The 23888-nt window shown below is 32.0% G+C and overlaps 1 protein-coding gene across 2 annotated transcripts in view; it reads right to left on the bottom strand.

The window, feature by feature from the left end:
• Positions 1-23888, bottom strand: part of LOC129946450 (protein still life, isoform SIF type 1) — a 325973-nt gene that overhangs the window by 139316 nt on the left and 162769 nt on the right. For both annotated transcript variants that reach the window (XM_056056633.1, XM_056056634.1), the window contains one exon: positions 3120-3265. In XM_056056633.1, coding sequence (XP_055912608.1) covers positions 3120-3265 — 146 coding nt within the window. The remainder of the gene's footprint in view (positions 1-3119; positions 3266-23888) is intronic.

The following is a 23888-nucleotide window of genomic DNA, read 5'->3' as shown; positions in this document are numbered from 1 at the left end:
TTTTTTTAGGACACGTCTACTTTTACACATATCCTTGTGTGACAGGCCGCACCCAAGGATGATATTTAAATTTTGTTTCAAAAACTATCAGAATAAATAATAAATGAATGTTCATTTTTGAAAGCTCTTTCTTTCCAACAAAAACACCATCAGCATGTTTCGGGTTTTTTTAGGTCAGCAAAAAGGACAAGTTGGCGTGACTTAGGCTAAATAGAGGGCATTTTACTTAAAAAGGGACTGTGATTTTGGTAATTCATGCCATGACAAGAATATTTGTTGCTTAATGAAAGACAGATTCAAATATGTATGAGACTTTTAAGGATGAGGGTGGGTTTTATTAGGTTGTACCTTCTTATACTCCCGTTCAATTCCTATACGACTTAAATGTAAATTGTAGGTTTCTGAACGTTATTATTTAGAGAATCTGTTTTGTGTTGTTGAGATTTTCTAAAGCTTTGTTTTGAATAAAATACTTGAAATACGCAAAGAAAACCATTTGCGTGTCATAAGACGATTAACTTAATTGAAAACAAAAATTGTATTAGGCAGAGGGACAACATAATTCTCACAGCGTATTACCTATTTTTTTTTTTAATTCATTTTAGTAATGGGATTATTATAAGACCTTATATTTAAGTGAAGCAGAACGTTTTGAAGAATTTTTAAATATGGAAATGTTTCCATTATTTTATAAGATTCACGTTGCTTAATGATCATCGTTTTAGCAGACGTGATAGTCTTTTAAGAAAATATAGTGATATAGTGTAGTAATTTGGAAATATTGGAATGATCAAAATAGAGAAATGGTTGTTTTGGACAACTTTTGCTTGAGGAATAGCTCAGTAGAAAAGTGATAAGTCTTGTATAAGTTTTATTTAAACTAAGTTGAGTACAAGATGTTTTGTATTTCTCACACAATAAAAACTTAAATATTTAAAAAGGAGCCAAGTTCTTCTGTATACAAACATATCTGATTAATAAAAAGGAACTTTTTAATTATTCCAGATAATTGTTATTGAATGGCTTCTGGCAAATTTTTGGATTTGTATTTCATAAAAATGATAAAATGCAAGAAAACTTGTATTTTATCATTCCACTTTCTTTGGTGTTAAAGCTCATGTTTTTGAAACGATCCGTTCTATAAATTGCTTGGTTAAATTATGATACAGGAATCTGATCTAGTTCTTCTATATAATAACAAATACTTGAAAAGTGGGAGGATACTGAGAAGCTTGAGTTCATAATTCTTGTGCCTAGTTTTTTTTAATGTGTACACATATACCCTACCTTTCCCCTGAACTGTATTTCTCTTAAAACCTTACGCGTGGTATTTTTAAGTCAGGCCTTCTGTAATCTGGGGGTGGATACCACACCCCCAACTTCAAATACAATAACTTTTCGTTTCTTTTTAAATAAAGCATTTATCTTTTTGCGAAATTTAAAGATCCGGCGATGTCGGTGACAGCTTTATAATTTTGATGAATGGTCAGGCAGTCAGTAATAAAATAAGTTTTGAGTCTCCATCTTTATTTCTATAGAGATTATTAGAGAAGTGTTTATTTTTCTAAACAGAACTGTCAATCAGATTTTTCTAAAACTTTTTTTTGCGTACGATAAAAAGCTCGAAGTCAATATCTGTCTTTGTTTCAAGGATACTTGAATCGAAAACTATTTTTATCAGTTTTTGTGGGGTTTAGTTTCTGCAAAAAAAAATTTTGCATTTTTGCTTTTTTTCAAAAATTGAACTTAAAGCAACTAAAATATTTTTCACGTGATTAAAACAATTTCATTTATTTTCGAGCTTTTCGAGTTGTAAATCAGTTTTTACCAATTTTTTGGAATATTTTTTGTGGATTCTTATTACAAAAAATCTGTCGATTGTATTTTTCTGAAAACTATACCAAATATTTAAAACAAAGACAGTTTTTTTGTTGTTAATATTTAAAAGACACAATTTATTTTTAGTGGAAATTTCAGCTTGCTTTGGAGCTTCAACAAAAAGAGGTATCCCCATCTATCTAAAAACAATGGATTCATATTCTAAGGACATTGAAATGCCACCACCGAGATGAGTAGTCAAAATGTTCAATTTAAAAAAATTACTCCAATTACACAAACTTCTTGTGGGACAAAAAAATCTCAAAAGTCGAAAACGATGAAGTAGATATTTAAGAAGAACGTAATTTTCTTTGCAATCCTTTTTTATCTATTAAAAAAATTCTTAAATCTAAATTTGTCACTATCTTGAAACCACATAGCAAATCTTTTGAAAAATTAACTTTTTTTTTCTGTGCATTTAGGAGATTCTATTTCAAACTAACTCAATTATTCATCCAAAGGCAAAGCTAAAGTAGGAATGAACTTTGATTTTCTCAAGTAATCCTTATACCAAAAATAGAAACTACCTTTTATCTTAAATCAAAATCTTTTTCTCTGAATCTATTCTCGTATTTTTAGCATTTTTCCCTAACTTAGCACATACCGTCAATTTATTTTAATTTAAAATCTCAGCAATTTACAACCAACCAAAGAGCAATATTCTTCTAAGAAAAAGGGATTCTCATAAAAAGAAAGTTCTTATTCGTACGTTACGTACCACGCCATCATCGCCATACTATTTGACTTTTGATCCTTCGATTGAAGAAAATGAAATTCCATTATCGCCCTCCACCATGCCCCACCGCCGCCGCCGCCTGTCCTCCCAAAACACCCAAAACCACACACATCCAATCAAACTTAAGTTGATTCCGATTTGAGATTGAAATCAAAGATAAGGATAAGTGTTTTGTAAGACAGTGTGTGTGTGTAAAAGTGTTTATGTGTATATATGTAGGACCGTTTATGGATATTTGTATTTCAAACGAAAATGAAGGAACTTTTCCCATATCGTCCTTCGATTTCAATTTCATTACATTTGTTATTTATCAAATTGCTAACGTAATGAAACTATACGAAGTGAAACATGAGTTGGGGAAATTTTTCAAGGCTCAATTCCTTTTTGTTGATTTAGTAGATATACAAGGATCTTTAAGGATATCAAATTCAAATATATGTATCTACTCGTACATGAGAAAAAAAGGTGTAAGAAGTGTTAAAAGATGGTAAGCAGGGTAACTTACCCAGCCTTTCGTACAGCTCCAGTGCAATTAAATGAAGATGCTGCTGTTCCTGTTGATTTTGCTTTATATGGTGACGCCATGACACTTTCGCCATCATCTTCATCAGATACGGCCGTGGTTAAGCTCATTCGATCATCATCGGATATCTGTGTAAGGCAATAAAGATAAATCAAAAAATATTATTTATATTTTTCTTTAGACATTTAATAAACAAAAAAATATGAATAAATGTTTGTTTAATTTCATATCAAAACATACGTAATGGTATTTCGTATTTTTCTACTACTGAATAATTAATAGAAAATTCATATAAGATTTCTTATGGCCATGGTTTGGGTAGGTACACAATCGTAAAAGAACATTTTGGCATTTTTGGTAAGACGTGCTGTTTGCTTTTATGGCATTTTGTTGTTCAGGGATTCTCAAATATCTAATCCAGACAAAAATTCAAATGAGGATTTTTATGACATGATTTTTGAATTATTATGGTTCGGTAAGAGTTGAGGAACACAAAAATATCAAAAAACCAACTCGTGACCAAAAAGACTCGAGTATCCTTGTTTTACTTTTTAGCATCCAGTTAACAATACAAACAGGGGGTTGAAATGTTTTGAGTTTTTTTTTATTATTTGAGGCCAAAATTTATGTTCTTACTTTTTTATATTTTATGATTTTTTGAAATAAAACATTTAAATTTTCGGGTTTAACTTGAGGGTGTAGAATAGAATTAAATATAGGGTAGAGCAGCATTTTATCACTTAATGTAGGCATTCAAAAGTTTTAAAAAATCAATCTTTAGCAGTTAAATGTTTTTGTTTGTTTTTAAGTTAATGATTTCCTAGAATAATGATCGAATTACACACGTGAATCCTCAAGAAGTTATAACCAAAATTTATTTATGTTCACATTTTCGAATATTTATATGAATAGGAAATAAATTTAACTTTATATTGATTTGATTTTGATATCTTGAAAACAAGTTTTGAGTGTTTGTACACATATTTACATAAATTATTATCGAGAGAAGTTTTTTTTTATTTCTTATGAAGTATCAAATAGACTTAAGCTAAGTTCAACTTGAAGTATTTAGTTCAAGACTATAGACTGATCCAAAACAACTAAAATATCATAGATATTTAATTTAATAAGATTTTTAGAGAATATTTCCGCAAGAACTTCTCCTTAGGACCTTTTTATGTTGTTCCGCTTTAGTTTTTAATTTTGAAAATGTCCATAAAAAGTTCGTTTATTTTTTTATAATCAATGTAATTTTGGATAGTTGGCATACATTCATGATTTTAAGATACCCCAACAAAGAAGTCTAGTATGGTTTTAACGGGTTAAATCACTATGAATTTTGCTACCCAGTAAGTTGACAAATTACAAATATGACTCAAGACTCTATTTGGAGAACCTATAATTAAGTATTTATTAAACAGTAACAAAGGGTTTTTTTTTCAATAAATTTAAATAAATTTAAATGAATTATTTACATTCTCCATAGTTTGACAGAAGAAACAAACTTTTTATAAGAAACTCAATTAAAAAAAATTGTTGCTTTTAGTAGTAATGTTCATTACCAATTTTTCATAAAGTTTAAAAAAATCGAATAACTTTCTATTGATAGCTTGAAAAATATATATATTTTTATAATAGGAACGTATAAATTGCCTTACTTAAGGAGAGAGAGAGATGTCACAACAGGAATGAGGTTCGTAAATTTTACCAAAAGGTAAAAGAAACTTCGCAAGGGTACCAGCCACGAACCGAAGCCTGTAAAGACGATCAGGGAACATCGTAGTGGAACCACAGTCTATGTTGAGAATATGGAAAGACCACTTCTCCAAATTATATAACGGCGATGACGAACCGAATTCCACTGTAAGGGAGATAGAACCACTCAACTTAGGCGACGCAGATCAACATTTCCGCCTACCCGACCTCGACGAAGTGAAGATAGCTATATCTAAACTGAAGCCAAAAAAAGCTGCTGGAGCTGACGGAATCGCTGCCAAATTATTTAAAGCAGCAGGCGATGACTTGGTATGATCTGCAAAATATGGTCGGAAGAAAGCATGTCCGATGAGTGGAATCTTACCATAGTTTGCCCAATACATTCAAAAGGAGACCCCTAAATTTCGCCAACTAAAGATATTCACAGTACGTCAGATCTTGGAAAAATCCCAGGAGCTTCACATCAATACACATCATCTCTTTATAGATTTCAAAGCCCCATAGGGAAGAGCTCTACACAGCAATGTCTAGTTTTGGCATCGTTGTCAAACTTATCCGTTTGTACAGAATGACGATGGAGAACGCACGCTGCTTTATCATGGTCGGAAAAGATGCATTTGATGTCAAAAAGGTTTTAGACATGGCGATGCACTGTCAAGCGATTTCTTCAACATCATTTTGAAGAATTGTGCAAAACTTAACCGTTGACACTAGAGGAACAATCTTCTACACAATCCAATTACTCGTATACGCAGATCAAAGAAGATCAAAGCTTGATGTCAGTGGAGCGTTTTTGAGCATTGCGACGGAAGCGAAGAAGATGGATTTAGTGGTCAATGAGGGCAAGACCAAGTATATGCTGTCATCAAAAAAGCACACTGAAAAACGACGCCTTGGACAAAATGTCACCAGGGACAGCTATAACTTCGAGGTAGGTAAGGACTTTGTCTACCTAGGCACCGCTATTAACACAGACAACGACACCAGCGCTAAAATCAAACGAAGAATGACTCTTGCAAATCGCTGCTTCTTTGGACTTAGAAGGCAATTGAGAAGTTAAGTCCTCTCTCGAGCATCTAAAATCACCATCGACACTCACCATCCCGGTTCTCATTTATGGCCTGAGGCCTAGACCCTATCAAAGAGAGATGAGAGCGTCTTAGGATGCTTCGAGAGAAAAATTCTTCGGGTGATTTTCGGTCCCGTACTCATAGATGGAGAATGGAGGAGAAGATATAACGACGAACTGTACGGGTTGTACAACGACACTGACCTAGTTAGCATAATTAAAGTCCAACGGCTTAGGTGACTAGGTTTTGTAGAGCGAATGGACATCAACGTTCCAGCCTGGAAGGTCTTCGAATCCAATCCCTAGGGACGTCGCGGTAGAGGAAGACCGCGACTCAGGTGGCGCACGCAGGTGGGTGAAGACCTCAACCAACTTAGAGCGCGAAACTGGAGACAGCTAGCAAGGGACCGAACTGGCTGGAGACCCGGACTATAGATTTTAATCAAATATGACATTTCGTTGTCATACCCTCTTCTCGAGAAGTTGAGGAAAACAGAGGGGAACCTTTTATAAGGCTATCTCGTATCTGCTTCGTATGTTATAAAAGTTCAAAGGTTGTGAATTTCTCCGTTTCTATAGCTGCATTGGTATCAACATACAAGCATACAATTTTTGACATTTATTGACGTTAAAGAATTATCTTTAATATACAAGGTAGGGCAAAATTTATCATCGAGTTATGTTTTTGAATTGATTTTGAGTGATATCATTTTTATGTGAAATCAATTTCCATTAATTTAAAAGACTTGGTCATGTTTTTGATATTCTTCATTTTGGCGGAAAAAAGACTTAATTTTGTTTGACAATTCTTTTTGTAAATCGTTATCTTGACAATAAAAAAAGCTGATAGCTTCCAATTGGTACCTTCGAAAACCAACACCTGATATTTGTTCTAATTTTTCAAATTGTGACTTTGAAAACATAAAAAATTATTCAATCAACAAATTGAAGTTAAAGCTTTTTTGGAGATATTCAAGATGTCAAATCAATTAAACATTATTTACTTCAAACTGTGAATTTGATTCTCACACAAATTCTTCCAAATGTTTAAAATTAAATAAGTTTAAAGTAATAAATTGATACCAAAATATATTAGAAAAGCAAATTTAAAATTTGTCATCAATAACTTTCAACCCCAATAATAAAAATATTTTATAAGGTGTCAAAAACTTCATTTAAAGCATCAATGTGTAAAAGATTATTCTATATTTTTATAAATAAATAATTAAATTGGGTACCGCAACAGTTCATTGAGAACTAGGGCCTAGTGATTTACAATTCTCAACCATTTCTGTGTGCGAGTACTGTTGTTAGGGAAATTTGGGAAAGCACTTTTCATGACAAGAATTACTTTTGGAGAATTTGTCAATTCTTCACAAGAGGCAGTACTCTTGAAAAAACTTAAGACCGCACAGGCAGAGATCGAATTCAAAACCTCTGGTATGACAGTCCAACGCAATAACCATCAAGCCAGGGTAACTTTAGATAGTCCAAAAAGTCTCCGCACAGTAGCTTTCTTTTTGTTGAATCTGAGACAAGTATTTACTATAGCAAAATTTTTTGTAAATTTGGTAAAAAGGTGAAGGTGGAAATTGATTTTGTTTCAATGTTACCACTTTGTTTTTTACGTTTGTTCGAAGTACTTTTTTTCAAAAAAAAAAAATACTTAATTGAGGCTGCTGTACGTAGACTTTTTGGACTAAGCGTATGTTCTTAAAATGTTCCAATTGACAAAAATTCGTACATGTTGCACTGTATGATCCTTTTTCGTACTTTGTTTGTCTTGAAAATCGTTACCCTTTTATCCTTCGAGTCTTGTGTCGTCAACTTTTCAACATTTTAAGAATTACAAATATATGCACATCTCCGGTAGGTACACATCGCAATGAAAGAAAATACCAGCTAAAGTCACACAAGAACTTTTGGCGGTAAATATAGAAGTTTGCAAAATATGTACGTATTTATACGCCAACTCATGTGTATCTTCATAATTCTTATTTAACTTCAAAAAGTATTTTAAGTTTGATCGAAATTTAACCTCTGATATAATGTTTTATGTACTTTCCTCGAAGCAAATATTAAGAATTTAAACAAAAAATAAATGCTTCTGAACTGAAAACATCTCCTCCTTTCCAATAATCCCATTATTGTTGCAGTTTGATTTTGCTTTTTGAAAATATGGTCTGTAAGAGTTACATTTTGATTTGGAAACTTCAAATAAGTTCTCGAAGAACTTATAATTCCATCAAACAGAAATGAAAAAAAAAACTACAAAAATTCCTGTCAGAGTAGATTGAAAGTATTTGTTATTTTTATTTCTTTGAAAGGTACTTAACTTTTTTTGTTTGAAGAAAAGTTTAAAACTCCTCGACAAAAATCGCTTGTCAAACAATTTAAATGCCAAAAACAAAATACAAACAAAAATAAGTGAGTACAAAATTCTTATGTCACACATCAAGTGAATGTAAGTTACGTGGCGGTATATACATATCTACCCCGTGTCAGTCGTCGTTGTCGACGTTCGTCCTTGTCGTCGTTAGTTATATAGTCCTGTCCTGATACTGACAGGGTTTTTATTATGACTCCAAAACTTCCGTCCTTTGACTTAAAAGTTCGATTAGAATGGCATTCAAATTTAAGTAGGCTCTGTGTTTTTTGTTCTTGTATTATTTCAAAGTGAAACTCCGTCCGCCGAGTCGTCGTTGTCGTAGTTCCTTGGAAAACTTAAAAGTACCAAGTATCATTGCGTCATTGTGTATGATATCTGAGTTTTTGAAACTTTAGTTTATTTTATTTTTTCTCGTCCTTACTCATTCAACTTTGAGCGCTATATTATTAGTGTCACATATCGTCAGGATAACGATTTTGGAGGAAAAATTGAAAACTTTGATAGAAAAAGGACGATGGAGTTTCAAGTTTGAAGTCTTCCGTTTTTAGTTTTACCAAAGTTTTCTAGGCGATATTGGTGTGGCGAAGATGTATCTATATACTACGCACATACATTATATGGTATGCCACTTCGCCAATATCAATGAAAAGCTTTCAATGTGCACGTTTTCACGATTTGAATGTGAAAAATGTAGACAACACAGCACAACGCGACAGTGACAGGATAAAAGAATCATCAGAACTTCTGATAAAGTGAAAATAATAAAAAAAAGAAGAAAACATCACAGAACAAAATATCCTCACGTCATGCTGAAAACTGTTTGAAGTTAAATTGTCACTTTTAGGAGTGCCAAACTACAAATTGTGGGACGAAAGAAAGGATTTCTCAAAATCGACGAGGACTTTAAGCAAAAATACAAAAAAGGACAAAAACAAAAATACGCCAGTCACGTTACATAACGTTTTATGATTTCTTTCTTTGCTGGCAGAAGTTTCTTTTTTTTTTTGAATTTTTTGTTGAGTTGAAATAATTTTTGTGCCGCTGGCAGCAGACACCTCTATTTTTTTATCCTTTTCCACTTATTATGTTTTTGCTTGACGTTCCAAGGATCTTCGCGGGTTTATGATTTTTTTGTACATAATTTTGCTTCGTTTATGTTTTATTTTTTCTCGTTCGATATATACATATGTATTTATGTACCGTTCCTACTTTTTTTTTCTTATAACGGCACAGTGCCAGCTAGAAAGAAAAAAGGATTTCTCATTGTTGTATATGGTGGTTAAAAAGTTGGGTGGCGTTTGTTGGGAGACGATGGATGGTGAGAGAATTAAGCACATTTATGTTAATTTTGAACTCTTTTTAAATGAAAATATTCATTTTTTTCACTCTTTCCCTCCCTCTCTAAGGATTCCCATCGGACTTTCAAAGGTGTTTGATTGTGAACATTTTATTTACCCTAACAATAAACCAAGGCTATATGGTAATGGTGGGCTTTGGAAGAAGAGAACGGGGTGGAAGGGGAGGATGATGTTTGAAGGAGAAAGGAAAACACCATAAAAAGAGGAAATATTCAAATGGTGTGTTGCCTCGTAAATTTTTTGTCGAAGCTACTTTATCACTTCGAAAAAGTTTTTATATTTTTATACTTAATTTTTTTTTTGAAAAAAAGGATAGGAAACCAAAATAGGATCTGCATATTAATTTATTTTGACCTTCACTTCATCAAAATACAAAAAGGTATCTCCGTGATAGTCTTTCTCTATCAACCTTTCACTTCTACTCTGTCTATCTTCAGGCATAGTAATTAACTAAAAGTTTTTATTCGCGTTTTCTTCATTTATCGCATTAATTAAAAATTCAACACAAAAATATAAAAAAAAAGTAGGCAGGTTAGGTAGAAGAAGATATATTTAAATCTTTTGAGATGCGAAGAATCTGTAGGATGAATTTTTAAACCCCATCTTTTCTTTAATTGGATTCCTTAATTGGACACGTATTTCTTATGTGATATATCTGAGATGTTCATGTATGAAGATTCTCTCGAAAATCAGTATCGAAATAGTGTTTTTAACTTATCATTTCTTTTGTGTTACAAGAATCCGGGGTTTAAGTTTATTTTGGGAGTCGTTCGAGCCGATTTCTAATGTGTGAGACAATTTTAATTTAACCCGAAGCCTGTTTAAGCCTTTATTGCTTTTTATAAAAGAAGCCAACCTTACGTACAGATATATGTTATAGCCATAGTGAAGGGCTTATATAAATATTTTGGGCAGTCTTTGAAGGACCTTCGCTTATAAGCTCTTAAGCTGCAAATATTATTAAATACCTTTCTCGAACACAATAGACTAAGAGATATTTTAAGGTATTAAAAAAGGTCAGAGCAGGTATACATAGTATCTAGAAGATGGAGAGAGTGCCAAATAAAAAGTTTTCTAAGAGAGGCCATAAAGAAGAATCTTTGCACAAATGAAACTTAATTAAAAAATTATGGAGTAATACCTAAAATAGGCCTTATTTATGAGAACTTTGTAAAAAAAGTGATAAAATATTAAATATACTTCACTTCATAAAGTTTGAAGGGGTAAATGGGTTAAGTTTAAGGCAAAAAAGTTAAATATCTAAACTAAGAACTTTCAACAGTAAAAAAGTATGAAATGGATTTCTATAAAGTTTATTTAAAGGACTTCCTCAAATACTATTAAATTTATTTTTTAACACCCTTATTCTTTGTTCGTTTGAAACAGATTTCTTTTGAAACTAGATACTTTATCCTTCACTGCTACTGACTTATATAATTTTTTTATATTTTTCCATTTTTCAGCAAACAAAAGAACAAAAAGGGAATCCTGGAAAACTACTTATGTCCTTTTTAGTTCCATCACAAATTGCTTATCGTTTCTTCCTACCATTCCCCCCCCCCCTAACATCATCCTTAAGCTCCTGCATCACATATAAGCTGTCGTAACTTTTAAAGAACACATCACACAGAAAATTGAATTCAGGGTGAGCTAGCTAAAAGCGGAACAAACAAAACAAAAAAAAAACACAAAATATAAAGTCTCCACAAATCAACACACAACTAATGGAACACATCCCTTGTACTATATTCTACCACCTTCTCTTCGGTCATGTAAAAAGATTTTCCGAAAAGGACAAACCACTTCTAGATATTGGTGGTTTGTCGGATTGGGAAGCCCCTTGGTAGATTCTATTGGTTTGTTGGAAATAGTTTTGTTGGAAAAGTGAACCCAAGAGGATTCAGGATTCAGTTTCTGGTACTTTTTAGCAAGAATTGGATGCTTGGGTAAAAGTAAGTGAGAAACATGAAAATGCTTTTCAGATCGCATATACAAAGCATCGGGTGTATAAACTATCTGGCCTCTGTGCAACATGAATAAATAACTGTTTAGCCTGCTTTTGACGCTTAAGGACGTCCTATATGTTTATAGGTATGTAGATGTGAAGATGTGTTATTTGAAGGTACCTATATACTGGATGGTAGGGCTACCTTCACACAATGTTCTTTTGTGTCATCTCCACGTCATAACGTTTCGTTTTTCATCCTCATCGTCGTTGTTGTCGTCGTCGTTGTCGGGTTCGTCATCATCGTCGTTGTTGTCGTTTCGACAAAACAAAGAGACAAATTTGAGTAGCAAGTGGCAGAATACTTTACGCCCACCTTTTTCTCCCCCCTAACAGTACCCAATCCCCTTTTTTGGAACACGGGGGAGTGGTATAGTTAGAGAGTCAGTTAGGGCAAAGAAGGAAGTATGCACAAAGCACTTACACTGATTGGCGTCGACTTCCGTCTGACCCAATTTCATTCGCAATGGGTGGGTGAATAGTTAGGTAAGAATCTTTTTCAAAGCAACCCCAATTTTTTTGTATTTTATTTTCTTCTCTAAAATAATGGCTGGTGTGACGGATGCACCTTCCGTCCTACGGAACTACAAACTACAGTCTAACCTCTGCTATATAGCAATGAATAAGCGTTGAAAATTATTTTCCAGTTCTTTTTTTCTCTTTGGAAAGTAAAAAACAAAAAAGAAAACTATTATTTTCTTTTTATTTTATTTTCAAATTGAAATAAAAAAAAGAAAAATTATATTAAAAGTTTTCTGTATATTTATCTGAGGGTTTGGTTATGGTATGGACTTATGTAGGTACTCGTATGTATGTGCTTCGATGAAGGTGACAACATTTTGAGATGTTGAAAAAGTGTCACAATCTGTCTCGATTGGTCAGAAAAAGTTTTGAATTGAATAATTGATTATTGTGATTATTATTATTTTCCGAGTACCTTTGGGCCTAATTCAATAAAGGATTTTCATCGTCATCGACAAGTTAAATCAATTGGAGTAGAATAAAAATATGAAATTTATATTTTTTGTTTATTTTTGATAAATTGTATGTCAAACAAAAGTTTTCCAACTAAATATGAACGGACAATAAATTCATAGTATTAACCCCCCATAACTTTACTTTTGGGAATAATCTTTATTGAATTTCGTTTTTGAAAGAGGATTTAAGGACGAAAATAAATAAAATTAGTAGAGTTTTAATTCTACTTATGTGACAATTGTTTAAAAACTTTGATTTTATTTTACTTAATTATCCTGAAGTCTATTTTTAAACTTCAAAAACAGATAATTGTGAATGATTTACTGGAAACTTTTTAAAAAGTACCAAAAACAAGTTATTTCCAGACACAACAAGGAAAACATTTTAAAAGTATAAAAGAATATGTAATGTTCAAAAACTCTAGATTTTCTCTCAAAATATTGTAGTTGAACAATTAGGAAAGAAGTCACATTTCAAAAATAAAGGAATACTCATTTTTCTGATCAATTACTTAGATAACCGTTTCCGAGAAAAGTAAAATATTCCTTAAATAATAATCTCCTTTATCTATCCTGCAAGTTATTGTTATTAAATAATTTAATTAGACTATTTAAGCATAACTATACATAATCATAGAGATAACTTTTATGTGTCTATAGAAAGTCCGTGAAATCTAGTTATAGTTGTCCATTTTATTTTGTATCTACTGACCGTCATTCACCTTGGAGAATATCCTTTTTGTTCTTGAGATAATCAATTCTATGAAGAACTTTGTTGGAAAACTTCACATTCCAATTAAAGTTTGATCCCTATGTGGCTTTTATTATTCCTTTATTCTTTCTTATGGTTAAAGTTGCTATAACACAAGGTATGTGACTACCTTCCTATGTATTTATTATATCCTAAAACAATAATTTAAAAACTATCTCAAAGTATAGATATTATCCTTTTGCGGGAAGTTTTGGAAAGCGATTTAGTTGTTGATTGCGAACCAAGGAATTCTTATAGGGCTTTTGGAAATTATTCCAATTATGCATTTTTAAAGTTTTTTTTTAAGTTTGTAAGCTTGTTTTTGATAAATATTCAATGAATTTAAAATAAAATGTAGAAGACTTAAACGTTCCTTCAGTTATAAACTTCTCTTCTTAATCAAACAATCAATTAAAAAAATCCACTTGGTAATCAGTGCTGCAACTCACTAATTAACACTTCCTTAAACTATCTTCAAAGAAAAACAGCGCAAAACAATTGAAAACTGTCTTTTTAAAAAATATCTGTGTTTTCTAAAACAAAAATTAAATAACTAAACTACTAATTAAAAAGAATTCCCTATTGAAAGGAAGAACAAAAATATTAAGGAACATCCTAATTCGTTGTATGAAGACTCCGTATAAAAATCACATACTCCTTCATTGAAAGATGAAACTTTTCATGAAGTTATCCTATCGCGACAGAGGAGCAAAACGAATCGTTGCAATTATCCTTTCCTAGCCAAAAAATTCAGCTTAAAGGAATAACTGCTGCAGGAAAAAAAAAAAGAACTAAGAAGAAGGAAGGAATTTTTTGTGTCATGGATATAGACACCAAGATAGTTATGTTTTTAGTGTCGCGTTTAGTCCTTGTTTTTCTTGTTTAATTTTATATGAAATGAAAGGATTACTGCGTTATAATGCAGTCATACCGAATAAGTTTTGAAACAACTTTTAAGTCAGACGATAAAATCTTAATTAATCGTTGTATACATATCTTAAAGATAAAGAGAGAGAAGTATGAATCAACTAGTTGAATATCGTGATTCATTAAAATTCAATACAAAGTTTATTTCATCGAGGACGAACAATTTAAATCCTGTTTTAAAAGTTTTGTGTGGAATTTTATTGACATTTATTTGACTCATATACAAGTGTTTCGGTTTATTTGAAGTCTTCTATAAAGAGGCAAATTTAGAAGACTTAGGCGTATGTGCACTTTTTTTGTTCTGTTCTGTTCTGTTTTAGAACTGGAGGATATTTGTATTGTAATAAGTCCTATTCATTTCAATTATCTCAACTTTTAACTTCGAAAGAACAACTTAATTTTTCGAAGGAAGCAGGTAAATATTATGGATTATGGATTTTGAAGTTTAAGTGAGTAAAAAATGTAAAATCTTTATTACAATTAACTTGCATACAAATTTCACAAATTATACATTTTCATTAGTTTTTTAAAAGGGCCTCGACTTATGCAACCCTTACTAAAATATTTTTTTTTGTTCAAACTTGACAATTCAAAGATTGCTTTTAAGAAACATTTTAAGAGGTCTGGATTCTTAGTAGAACAGCTTCCTAACTAGATAAAGGTTTGGATGACAAATAATGTTATTTCAAAGAAAACACTTTATGTCCTTAAAAGCATTTTAATTTTGGGAGTTGAAATTTTTTTATTTCTAAAATACTTACACGTATTAAACTTTTAGCTTTGATGTTTCATTTAAACAAAAAAAGAGAACAAATTCAAAAAATACCAACCTATCCCTCTTTTAAACTTTTAAAGAAGATTAAGTTCTTATTGAAATAAAAACATTCGTTTAACTCATTTAAACAAAAATAAACATGAGTATAGGTTTAAGTATAAGGTCATTTTAAGTGAACTTTATTTTTTTTATTAGTTTATATGTACATCAAAGCTTGCTCCTTTTGACCCATAATTTCCTTAAAATAAATAAAAAAGAAACCCTCCCTCTTCCCACTTAAAAAAAAACAAGCAAATACCATCATATAGGTAGGGTTCTATAATCCTATACCCTTGGTTAAAAGACTATTAGAGACAAAATTTCATCACAAGCTCTTATAAGGGACACTCACTTAACCTTACATTTTAATCTATTTGATGTTATTCCACTCAACCATTGTAATCATTTTCATTTGCCCCAAAAAAGGACAAAACAATAATAAAAGCAAAAAACATTCTCATATAAGGATTAAACATTAATTTCCTCAGCTTACACAAGGATAACCATCAATATGCAATATTTCTCATACTCTCTCCTTCTCTTACTTTCTCTATCTTCATACATCTGTCTCTATCTTTGTTGGCCTTCCCTTCAGCAAAACATAAAACAGATTATAAATTTATGCAGGCTACCAGCATCCTCATACTCATCCTCATCAGCATCATCGTCATCATCATCATCATCTGCAATGATCCGTCTTTTAGAATGAAAAAAAAGGACCTTACCAAGTTCGATGGTGGCCGATGGAAAACCAACCCAACCATGACAGCTAAATAAAATGTTAATACTTCAATAAAATCCTCGTTAACTAAATTCTAGCTCCTGCTCCTCCGTCTATTATCATGGTGCAGTGCAGTTCATGATAGCATTGTCTTAATTCAGGGGGTTCGCAAGGGGTTTAACATTGGGCGTTGGGATGGGGATGGGGATTGGGATTGGGGTTAAAGTTTGGCTTGGATGTTTTTAGTGTGTTAGTTTGCAATGGAGCAATGTGACTATCACAACATCGGACGTCATCAAGCATTCTTGATGCTCGCCATTGCCGCCAGAGGGATTCCAGGGGCATGAACCATAAGCAATAAGCATTGCTGATGCCACCAATTCAAATCCGATCTCGCGAGGACACCAAATGGAAATTTGTGCAAAATTCATTTAGCTGGAGCTGGTGAGCTGGCGTGCTAGAGCTGGTGTTGGTGTTAAGGATGAAATAAGGTCAGCACCGCACTCTGTGGCATCACCATCACAGTAATGAGAAATGCAAAGTTAGTTGGCAGTTTTGCATTTATTGCGGGGTGATTTCGGGAGCACAGGGAGGTCAACATCAGAACAGGACGTTGGTAGTTCAGTCGGTAGGTCGGTCGGTGGGTCGGTTGTTCGTCGTCATTGCTACTCGTAATACATCAGGAGCTGGTGTCTCTGGTCATGCAGTGATATCTAATGAGGGGCTTTTGTGTCAAGTGTGGTTGTGTTGTCTAACGTTTTCCTGAACCCAAATAAAAGTCCTTGACAGGAAAATGCGATCGAATCTCATTTATTGGTAGTGCGCTGTGCCTCATCAGTGCCCACTGCCCAGCTCAGTGCTCATTCACTATATGTAATACCACTGACGACAACGCCTCTTCCACATTCGAACCTCGTACGACCAGTTTCGTGATGACATTTTTCTCGGTACCAGGCACAAAAATACATTTTCGGTTTTGAGCTGGTCGAGGTTTTTGATATAAGAGTGTAAGCGGGGGAGGAGGGTTGGTAACGACAACGCAACCGGATGGATAAATGATGAGGCGCGCGGCATTTCTGGTTGCAGGTTAGGATTTTCAAAGGCCAGTTTGTTTTATTTAAATTTAATTCCGAATTTATTTTATTCGAGGACATCAAAAACTCTCCTTTTTTTAAGCTTATTTATATCGTACGTGAATTATTAGAGGCGTAATAAAATGCGAATTATATTTTTGAATGTATTGTATAAGGGTATGTAAATAATAGAAGTTCTCTGTCATTTGGATGTGAAAAATTGATATGGAAAATTTATTCGTTGCATTAAAATTTATTTTATATAATATAAATTGTGTATAATAAAGTTATGGGGTAAAGTTATGTTTCAAATGGGTGGGTTTTTGAGAGGGTTGTGGGATTTTATAATATACCCATTTTTGAACCAGTATAGTGAGACCAATGGTTATTTTTATGTAAGTTTACTTATATGGCATTTAGATGACAAATTAACATGTGGTTGGTATAATTTTCTGAACCAATTTCAACAAAATATTGTTACTGAAATATTTTAAAATATTATAGCTTTTGAACGAGTTGTGTAAGCTGCTATGTTATGTGGGTGTGTTTTATTAACCTGTTAATTTGCTTGGACCGAAAATACTAATATATGTTACTTATTTTTGACACATCATTTCATTTAAAAACAGATTATTATGGTGACTTTAAAATTCGTAAGTGGAAAACACAACATATTGGGAAAACAGGAGAATACGCTGCTTCATACAGTATCAATATTTTGGTTTCAAGTCGACTTAAAGTTAAAGTTCGGGTTGAATATTTGTCACCCTAAATATTTTCGAAATACAAAATCGTATTACCTTATCTTGTTTGACTTTAAGCTTAGCTAGCCTCATAAGAAAAACAGTTTTAGCTTTCGGTAAAGTTTTTAGAAAAATAAAAAGGACGGTTTTGATTGACTTGATAAGCTTGAAAAAATTTTAAAAAAATGTGTTTCAACTTAATTCACTTTATTTAAAATATTGTTTTTAATGATTTAACGCCTCGAATATGTCTTCAGAAAAAAGTTTAAACTTCAATATATATTTGCCTAGTTTTTGAAATTAAAGTCATATAACCTAATTACCAACTGATTTTAAATAATGAATTTGTATTTTGTTTTGAAAATAGACTTCATTTCTTTATTCAAAATAAAATAAATCAAAAACGCTCTGCTTTCAAAAATCAGTAAAATTTAATGTTACCTTCATACATCAAAAGACGCACTTAAAGGATAATTTGCCATTTAAAATATTTCTGTCTTCATTACAACTAATTTCAAGGAACGATGTAATATATAAAATTTAATTTTCAACCTTTATATTTATAAGTTATTATACTCTTAGTCGATGGCAAAAGCTTTCAAGCATAAAATGATAACCATTTGTATCAAAAAGTATGCTTAATGAATTTATATGCTTTCATATAATTTATACTTATTCTCATTCTGTAATATCTTCTTGCCTCGCTTTGGTCTTGATTCCACAAGTCCTTGAATTTCTACCCTACTCCTTTATAGTATCTTTGTCGTCGTCGTGTGTCACCTTAATGCAGTCTAAAGGATCACAAAATGTTCCTCCAATCAATCACCTGCTTAAGCTGCTTCTGGTCTTAACTTAGAGTCTTTATACTTCCCAACTTCCTTTACAGACACACATATGACCGTGAATATTATAAAATATTGAATAACCCCCTCCTTGTTGACTTGACTTGCCTTGACGACGAGGAAGGAATAAAGGACAGAAATAAACCACCCCTCTAATGGTGACATATCTTAAAAGCTCTCTCGATTAAATTTATTTCTCTCGACAATAAATTAATTTACAATACTTTGAACAAACTGTACATGGTGCCATCCGCACACATCCTCTAACGCCATACAAATGGCGTGGAATTTAAGCCAGTGTACCGTGCAATGGCCCCGAGTTTTTGGAGCAACTTTAAGTCTTTTTTTTTAAGGATTTATCCACCTCAACGTACATAGCCATTATCCTTCCAAAATATAGACCCATTTCATGGCACATATCAAAACAGCTGCAGATGATACTCTTTTAACTCTCTCTCTTTTTCTCTGTATCTCTATTTCAACATGAAAAGAAACAAGGATACGTTTTTTAAATTGAGTGATCATAAATTTTTATGAGGTTTGCGTGGAGCCGATATTTAGACTTAATGGACCCGAAGCAGATTCTCCTTCGTACTTCTATGCCTAAAAAAAAAAAAAAAATGAAAACAATATTTGCCAAAATCTAGCTTATATGTCGTCTTTCTGAAGGTACCTTAACATTTTAATGGCGATGGTGATAGAAGAGCGAAGTGAAAGGATAACGTGCTATAGAAGAAGCTTAATATGGCTTTTTTGTTCGGATACATTACTTCTATCCGGATCAGCGCGGGAGCCATTTAGAGTTTGCTGACCTCGAATTTTATACGGTTGTCACGTTCTGTGGATTTTTGAACGCTTGACAGGAAGGATATTATAGCACAGAGCTACTGTGTCAACTTCTTTTGTTTTATAAATATTTTGGTAGGTATATAGTTGAGTTGGCAGTTAAAATTTAACTCTATTGTAATGTGTGGTAAAATGCTCGTACATGGTAATGGACGATTAAATAAACGACTTCTATAATAACTATACCCAATGTCAAGGCTTGATTTTCAAGGCGAGAGTTAGCTTAAGTTGTTGCTGTTTTTTGATGCAGGTATGGTTACCTAGTTTGATTAAGGAAACAACAAGTTAAGTCAACCATGATATCTGATGATAGAAAGTACAATTAATTATATTAAAATTTAAATCCTTCGTCCTTCATCCTTTTAATTTTTTTGTTTTTTGTTTTTCTTGTTGTTGTTTTGTTAATGATTTGGACGTTTAACAAAACTAAGATAGGAATATAACTCGAGGGAATACGAGAGCGACAAAAAAAAAGGTATTAAATCTTACATCAGTAAAACAACAAACAACAACAACAATAACAGCACAAGGACGAAAAAGGTTACCTTGATTATAATTGACCAAATTTTGGTAACCTTTAGTGCTGCAATTACTTGATTGAAAGGAGGATAATAAACAGTTAGTCAGCGGGAAAAAAGGACCAACAACAGAATAAAATATTTCTTAGTTTGGGGAATTTATTTGTTTCTTCTTCCTCTTTTTTTTGTTGTTGTCTTTATTTGTTAATGTTTTGGGAATAGAAGGAAAAGAATATCAACCTTTTTTTTCTTCTTATTTTGGTTGTTTTATTAATGATCAAATCCAATGAGTGGAGGCAAAAGAAGGAGAAAAAAATAAGCATTTTGATTTGATTATTTTGAATTTAATTTATAAAAGTGCTTGTGCTCACTTTTGCTTAAATAGGCCTTGAATTTGGTTTTGTTTTATTTTATTTTTAGAAAGAAAAAAAGAAGACGAAGAAAAATGCTCATTAGAGTCTTTTGAAAGTTTAAGGTTATCGTTTTTAAGTGAGATTGCTGGGATTTCTTTAAAACTGTTGAAATTGAATAGTACGGAAACAAACGACGAAGCTTAAGCGGCGTTTGGAGTTTTATTGTGATTTCTTCGATTAATGCTTCTTTAACCTTTTTTAAAAGTCTTAATTCATTTCCTACTTCCTTTTTTATATATCTACATAAATAAATCAATAATTTATATTTGATGTGATAATACAATTACAAGTGTTCAGAGTATCTGAATTTGATTTTTGCATTTTACTCTGAGTAACAGTTTTTGAAAAGTTATCGAGAACGTAAGAAATTAAAACAGCTTAAAAGATTTTATTATTTTTCTAAATATTGTTTTATATTATTTTTGTTGACATTTTATATAAAAAAAGCTTAATTTTTCTTGAACAATTTTCCAGTTTAAGAAAGAATCTAAATAAATTAAAAGCAGAATTCGATTTTTGTTGGAAAAAAATATTCAAATATTCGGGAATGACTGAAAACAAGAAAACCTTGTCAACAATTTTCGAAATATTTGCAAGGAATCGAAAAAAATGGTAGTCAGCTTTTTTTTCTATGTTGTGTAGGAGCTATCAGTTTGAATTTATTAAAAGTAGAAGTATATTTTTTGAAAACGAAAATCACATCAATTGAAACAAAAATTGCAGGAGGTTCCTTCGATTTTTCAAGGAGGCGAGACAACAATGTGATTATAAACTGTTTTAAGTGGTGCTATAGCCATTATTATAATGTTAACAAAAAAGCAACTCTGTTTGAGATGAATATACATTTTCAACTAAGTTATGCATAACTCTTAAGTTAAATCGTTCCTTTCTCATTCTTCATTTTAAATCTACTTTTGAAGCTGTAGGTTTGATTGATAAAAAGATCCTTCGAGTTTGTTTGTTTTGTCTTCAAATACTCTCGTAAACTGAGCTAGGCTCAGTTTAAATTCGTTTATGACTTTTTATTTGAAGAACACCACATGGCAAATTCATTCTTTGTTCAAGTCCTAAGTTCCTTTAGATCTTGCTTGCAAAACACTTTATTTGTGCATAATACGAACGCATCTGGAAAAACATGTCAACTGAATCTATCGTTAAACTACACTCATCCTGAATATACATTTGTACATATATAAACATATTTGTATGTATAGCTTTTGCTTCTTTTTTTTAATGTGCGTGTACATAGGAAAAGCAGATTAATTCTTCATTAAAATTTACTTTTCTTAGCTGTCGTGGTTGTCAGGACGTCCAAAGGATCCCATAAATATATCAACACACACGCACATACAAAACCATACTCCTTCAAAGAGAGCGAGTTCTGTGTTTGTAGCCATTCAAGAGCAATGCAAGTATTCACAGAGTTCCTTTCATAAATCTTTGCACATTGTTCCGTAAACAATGCAAATAGAAAAAAAAAAACTGAAAATAATAATTCAAGCTTCAACGCCTTTCAACTTGGTCTATACCTACTATACGACTATGACAAAATGCATATATCTATCTATGCAAGCATCTATCCAGGGCCAGGCCTAGGACAACAATTCACATGGATCTATGTGTTAGCTAACTGTATGCACACTGCAACTGCACACTGCACATCACAGAGCCAAATCGTCCTTGGTAAGGATTGTGTACAGTTTCTAGTGAATCGTTCACAGAATCTCTGACAAAAAAAAATTACTATTTATCTTTACCAATGGACGAGAACGATGAGGACAAGAATGACGACGGTAACATCCTTCCAGTCGCGTCAGCAGCAGAAACTAAAATATAATACAAAAGAAAAAACGCATGAAAACCTAGAAAAATGCAATTTCCAATTTCCCTTAATAATTGTTTTTCTTGCCTTTGATTATTCTCTTTCCATTTCTTTCTCTTCTTCATTTTGGTTTTCTTCACTGTGTAGTGTATACATACATACATATGAATGTTTAAAAACTTTATTCAATAAATTTATTTTTCCTCCGAGTGGAAATCCAATGCAAACACAACTATAATTCTTCCAAGTAGTATACTTCCTGTCTTATGTATCCGTCTATATCTATACCTTCGAGGGAAGCTCATATACTATGCGTTCCTATAAAACATAGTCTGGTTCTGAAAGTCCTGATTCGAAAAAATGCAGTGAATAAGAAGTACAACAATTTCTACGATACGCGGACACATATAACTTCTTGTTCAACCGTTCAATTCAAATGCATTCGGGAAGGGTATTATATACAAAAAGTACCTACGATCTATTGAATCCTTTTTCCTTATTTTTCTCAAATAAAGCACGTTTTAAGGGTTTTGAGGTAGAAGTCTGTCCAATAGACACAACGCATGGCTATTCTCGAAATCCTAAAAACGAAGTACTGCAGATTCTTTTACAATTTGGCCAAACTTCAAAACTCCAGTCTTCCAATTCAGTGAACATGGTTTTTAAAGGTTGTGAGCTCATGTTATGTTTTTTTCTTGTAATCGAATGAGGAATATTTTCAAGAAGTCATCGATTTGGATTTCTTGTTTTTTTTGTTTGTTATTATTCAAAACACATTACAACTTAAATATGTCAAACCATTTATGATTGAATAAATGATGAAGCACATCATCATGGCTACCGGAAGTAAAATATAAAATGAAATTTAAAAAAGATGTTCAACTTTTAAATTAAAGAAAATAAGTTCAATAGATGAAAGTGCATCGGACCAAAAACCAAATTGAATTCAATTATTAATCACTAATAGGTTTTATAAATAATTAACTAGTGTGGAGAAATATGACTTCGGCTCTTTCAATTCTTGATGAAGGATATGGAAAGATATGGAAAATTTCGTAGAAAAAATTAGTCCTAAGATCTGTTTTTGTATAAAAGCTCTAATGTAGCTTTAAATTACCTTTAATAGTCTATAATTTCATATTTTTCAAACTTGACGAACAAAGCAGATAAATCTTATATCTTTAGAAGAAAAATTTCGAAATTAATTTAACTTTTCAAAAAAATTTAATTTCATTCTCAACTCATAAATCAAGTAGTGTGCCTGACCTGCACAGGAAGAAAATCCTTGATGATTTTTTTACTGATGATTTTCGGCAGAAAACGAGAAAAAGTACAATATCCCAAAAGTAGGTTCCTCGTTCTTTTGTTTTCTACTTGATAAATGTAGAGCACGATAATTAAAGTCAATTTTCAGCGTACAGAATAAAAACCTTTCAAAATAAAAAGGGGTGACAAAAGAAAAAAATAAAATAATTTTATATAAATTTTAACCTGGCAAAAATGAACAATTATGACGTAAATATTATTTTACGCGTGTCTTATAGAGCAACAGCCATTAACATTTTTGTTGTTGTCTTACATATCTTAAGTATCGCTGGTATGTTGAAACGAAACGCGAAGTTTCACAACCTGATGAAAATTATATATGATTATGATGATGGTGCATAATGACTTACGATTGTATAAAAAAAGCAGAACTTGCTGAACTTTTTTGATTGCTCCAAAAAATGTTATGTACAATTATAATAATATAATTAATTCCCAAAA

The sequence above is a fragment of the Eupeodes corollae genome, chromosome 2, assembly GCF_945859685.1.
Source record: "Eupeodes corollae chromosome 2, idEupCoro1.1, whole genome shotgun sequence".
In the NCBI taxonomy this organism is placed as follows: Eukaryota; Metazoa; Arthropoda; class Insecta; order Diptera; family Syrphidae; genus Eupeodes; species Eupeodes corollae.
This window is presented reverse-complemented; position numbering and strand designations above follow the sequence as displayed.